The sequence below is a fragment of the Fukomys damarensis genome, unplaced genomic scaffold (assembly GCF_012274545.1).
Source record: "Fukomys damarensis isolate Sample0158 unplaced genomic scaffold, DMR_v1.0_HiC HiC_scaffold_38, whole genome shotgun sequence".
NCBI lineage: Eukaryota > Metazoa > Chordata > Mammalia > Rodentia > Bathyergidae > Fukomys > Fukomys damarensis.
The window spans coordinates 23,119,908-23,123,903 of record NW_022900950.1 but is presented as its reverse complement, the minus strand read 5'-3'; the positions used below and the strand labels follow the sequence as shown (position 1 = coordinate 23,123,903).

At 44.5% G+C, this 3,996-nt stretch overlaps 1 protein-coding gene across 2 annotated transcripts in view; it reads left to right on the top strand.

The window, feature by feature from the left end:
• The window catches only part of LOC104868874 (BMP-binding endothelial regulator protein), a 221,046-nt gene extending 217,076 nt beyond the window's left edge, over positions 1-3,970 (top strand). For both annotated transcript variants that reach the window (XM_010633862.3, XM_033760005.1), the window contains one exon: positions 3,699-3,970. In XM_010633862.3, coding sequence (XP_010632164.1) covers positions 3,699-3,880 — 182 coding nt within the window. In that variant the 3' untranslated portion in view covers positions 3,881-3,970. The remainder of the gene's footprint in view (positions 1-3,698) is intronic.
• The last annotated feature ends 26 nt before the right edge of the window (positions 3,971-3,996 follow it).

Genomic DNA, 3,996 nt, shown 5'->3' with positions numbered 1-3,996 from the left:
TTTTTTTTTTTTTTTTTTTTTTTTGCCTAGATAAAGTGATGGGTTTGCAGCTTCTACAATAGCCTTGAACAGGAAGGCAGTTCAGGCTTCTGCAAGCTGTAGAATACTTACATTTATGGAGGACAGGAGTGGCTATCTGGGTGAAGGGAAGTTCAAGGAGAACAGCACCTGAGCTATATTTATGATGCACAGATGTCTGTTCCTTTAGACTAGTGGTTCTCAGCCTACCTGAGATCAGAATCACCAGAGGAGCTCACAAGACTCTGTAGTAACATATGCGTGGGTTCCATGCCCAGAAACCCTGCTTCCAGGGCCGTTGTGTACCACTGGAAACTTCCCAGGTGACTCTGACCTGCAGATAGAGCATAAGGCAGTGAGTTGGTCAGTGTTTGCCTAGCTTTGGGGGTGTGGGTGACAGCACATAGGTGTGGTGGTTATGTGCTTCTGTATCTGCTCCTATATGCTGTCACTGGTCTGTGTCTTTGGGAAGGGACTTGAGATTTTGATCTCCCACTGACCTTCCTTTCAGTTTTTCTGTGACCTCTGTAGGCCAAGTCCAACCTTCCTATCAAAATGCATTTCCTACAGCCAGAGTCCTCTCCATGGGACTTATGCTCTCTCTTGGAGGAGCACAGATGTGACAACAGCAACTGACAATGAGGTGTGGCTGCAGCTGCTGAGGGCCAGGGATGTGGGGACCTCAGTGCACCTAGAACATGAGGGGGCCATGGATTTAGCTCAGTGGTTGCACCACCTGCTTTGCAAGTGTAAGGTCCTGAGCTCTATCCCCCATACTAAAAAAGAGAAAAAAAAAAAAAAAACATGAAGGTGATGTGTGAGGGACTGGGTCCTTCCAGCTCCTCTGAATATTCCAACTCCTTTGCTTTATTTAGAGTCCTGCTTCCTTTGACTCTGTCAGAAAAATGAATAAAATAAATGGAGTCCAGATCTTCTTCATCTGTCATGGTGTGAGGTAGGGCTCACCAGAATCCAATTTACATCATTAGAGGTAGTGGTGCTATGGTTGGATACAGGGTGTACAGATCCTTTCCTACTGACATAGGGCTATGCTTACCACCACTTCAGCACACGCACTACATCCAAGGACTACACATTTCACTTCAAAATTCTGGAGCCAAAATTTGTATCTAATGGAAAAGAAATATGGTCCCTGAAAGCTTTCATTTACCTTTCAAAATTAGTGGAGTCATCTGGTTAAGATATAACTCCATCACAGTGCAGCTGAAGAGCAGTGCTTAAACACACACACACACACACGCACGCACGCACGCACGCACGCACGCACACACGCACACACGCACACTTGCACACTATGAACATCCACAGTCTGACAGTTGGAACATGAAGAAATGAATTTGCAGAGCTATATGGCTCCTCTCAGTTGCCTTATTTCAGATCCATCTAGAAGACTGAAGATGATAAAATAGTTTCCTTGTTTGTGGCTCCCAGGTGCTCTGACCCAAAAATAGGAAAGCAAAGAAGAGAAGTGTCCAGAGTAAAAAGCCTGGACATTGGACAAATAAGCCACCAGGCAAGAAAGCCTGAATGAACAGGTGATATTTTAAAAGCTGGCCGGATTTTAACTTCATGAGCACTCTTGACATGGTAAATGCCTACTAGCAGTGTCAAGAAAGACTAACGGGTGGTCCACCCAGCCACAAGCAGACCAGTGAGGAGCAGAGCCACTTCAAGCCACCAGTAGCCACCAGTAGCATGGTAAGTGCACAAAGAATCAACAACTGGGATCTCGTCTTTTTAAAAAACTTCTGTACTGTAAGAGAAACCACCAACAGAGCTAAGAGACTACCAACAATGTGGGAAAAAAATTTACCAACTGTTCCTCAGACAAAGGTCTACTATCTAAAATATATAAAGAACTCACAAAAAATTGAACCCCCAAATATAAACACCAAATTCAAAAATAGGCATATGAAATGAACAGACATTTCTCAGACACACAAGTAAAAGCACTAAATAAACCTATGAAAAAATGTTCAACATCACTGTTCATTCCAGAGATGCAGATGAAAACAATGCTGAAATTCCACCTCACCCCAGAAAGAACCATCCAGAAATCAAGAAAGCGTGGAGTCAAACTCAGGTCAATTTGCATCCTAGCTTCTGTTTTTGATCATTCTGAGGACACCAAAATGCAAGACCATTGTTTCTAAAAAGCATAAATACACCAGCTAATATAAGCACCAGCTAATTCTCCTAATATTTGATATTCAGACCTTTAGTAACCTTAATGACTTTCCACTTTCTGCTCTTTTGTTTCTTCTCACCTGTATGAGTGACTTGGTGCCTTCAGATTGTAAATTTGTTATGATCCTATTTCCTGTGCTTTACATCATTGTTCCAGGCTAAATGATTGCCACTGCCTAGCACTGACACTGATTAGCACTGAACATTGCCAAATGCATTTTATGAATGGAGAAGTTTCTGGAAAAATGGTTTGTGTGTCTCAATGGATGCTCATCCACTGGATTCCCCGAGCACCTTTGTCCTTCCTTTTCTGGCTCTGCAGTCCCTAGGTGACTCCAGCTCTTCCCTTGTAGCAACTTTCTCCTAGTTTTATGCACTTAGCTTTTCCTTGGCTGCCTGGATGTCTGCTATAAAAATCAGGAGATAAAACATGTTGTTGTGACCTTCAGCACCCACTAGGAGATGGAGAAGCAGCTTAGTTCCAGAAGGCCCAGAGTCACACTTATTGATAAAATCAGCATGCAGTGTGTTTATGTGTCACTGTACCTGTATGAATGCCCCTTGAAAATACATGATAATGGTAAGCACTTTGGAAGTTCCCTGTTGTTTGTTGTTGTTGTTGTTTGTTTTTTAACACTGTCATAAAGCATGTATGTAGACCAAATCACATTTGTGTTTTAAAAATAATCATTTTTTTCCTAAGTTTGGAAGACAGTTGAACTCACAGAGGACAAAAAGGGAGCAAGTCACTATTAACTTTGTAATCTAAAAACTGAACCAGATCAAAGGCAAATCTGATGATGTCATTCTCAGTTCAAAACCTTACTTAAAATTCCCTCTTTCTGGGGCTGTGAGGTTGCTTGTGGTCTCTGGCAGTTGCCTGTGGCTCTGTCTCTGCCTCCATTTCCCACCACTCTCCCTTCTCAGTCCTTGTCTCCACCCACTCACCAAGCCTAGGACCCTGATGGACTTAGCTGTCACACCTGCTGCTGCCCACAGTGCCTCCAGTGCTTGCCACCCTGCCTGGAAAGCCCTTCCTCTGTGTCTGTATGGCCAGTTTCTGCTTACCTCTCATGACCTCCAGGATCTGTTCTCTGCATGGTGAGGGAAAGTCCTCTCTTCACTCTTCCACCATGTTCTGTCTCTGTTTCCTAAGACACATCTTGCATTTCATTTGGAAACTGTGTGTCCACCCATTTTACCTACTTGCTTACAAGCCAAGCCTCTTAGAACTGGAGGTCAGGAATGATGTCTGATTCCTATTTGATCCCCCAGGCCTATGAGGATGATCCACGTACTGTGCACACCTGAGTGCTGTGCAGACCTGAGTGCCATGCACATATGAGTGCTGTGAATAGCTGCATACTGTGGAAAGGCCTGTGTATGGGACCAGCCTGCGGGCATGGCCCCAGGCTGAGACTGAACCTGAGGGGCCATTCCTACAGATTCCACCTTTATTTCCTCTTCCACAGCCACACAGTGCAAGCACGGTACTGTGTATGACACCTGTGGCCCAGGGTGTGTGAAGACCTGTGACACCTGGAATGAGATCAGTCCTTGCAACAAGCCATGTGTGGCAGGCTGCCACTGTCCAGCCAACTTGGTCCTGCACAGGAGACGTTGCATCAAGCCAGTCCTTTGTCCTCAGCTGTGACTTTCGTGTCAGCCATCGAGACTGAAACCTGGTGTCCTTGACACTGAAGTGGAAAAACCAGGGAAGAACTGCAGTGTATGTGTGCCCAACTCTGCACATACAGAAAATATATATAT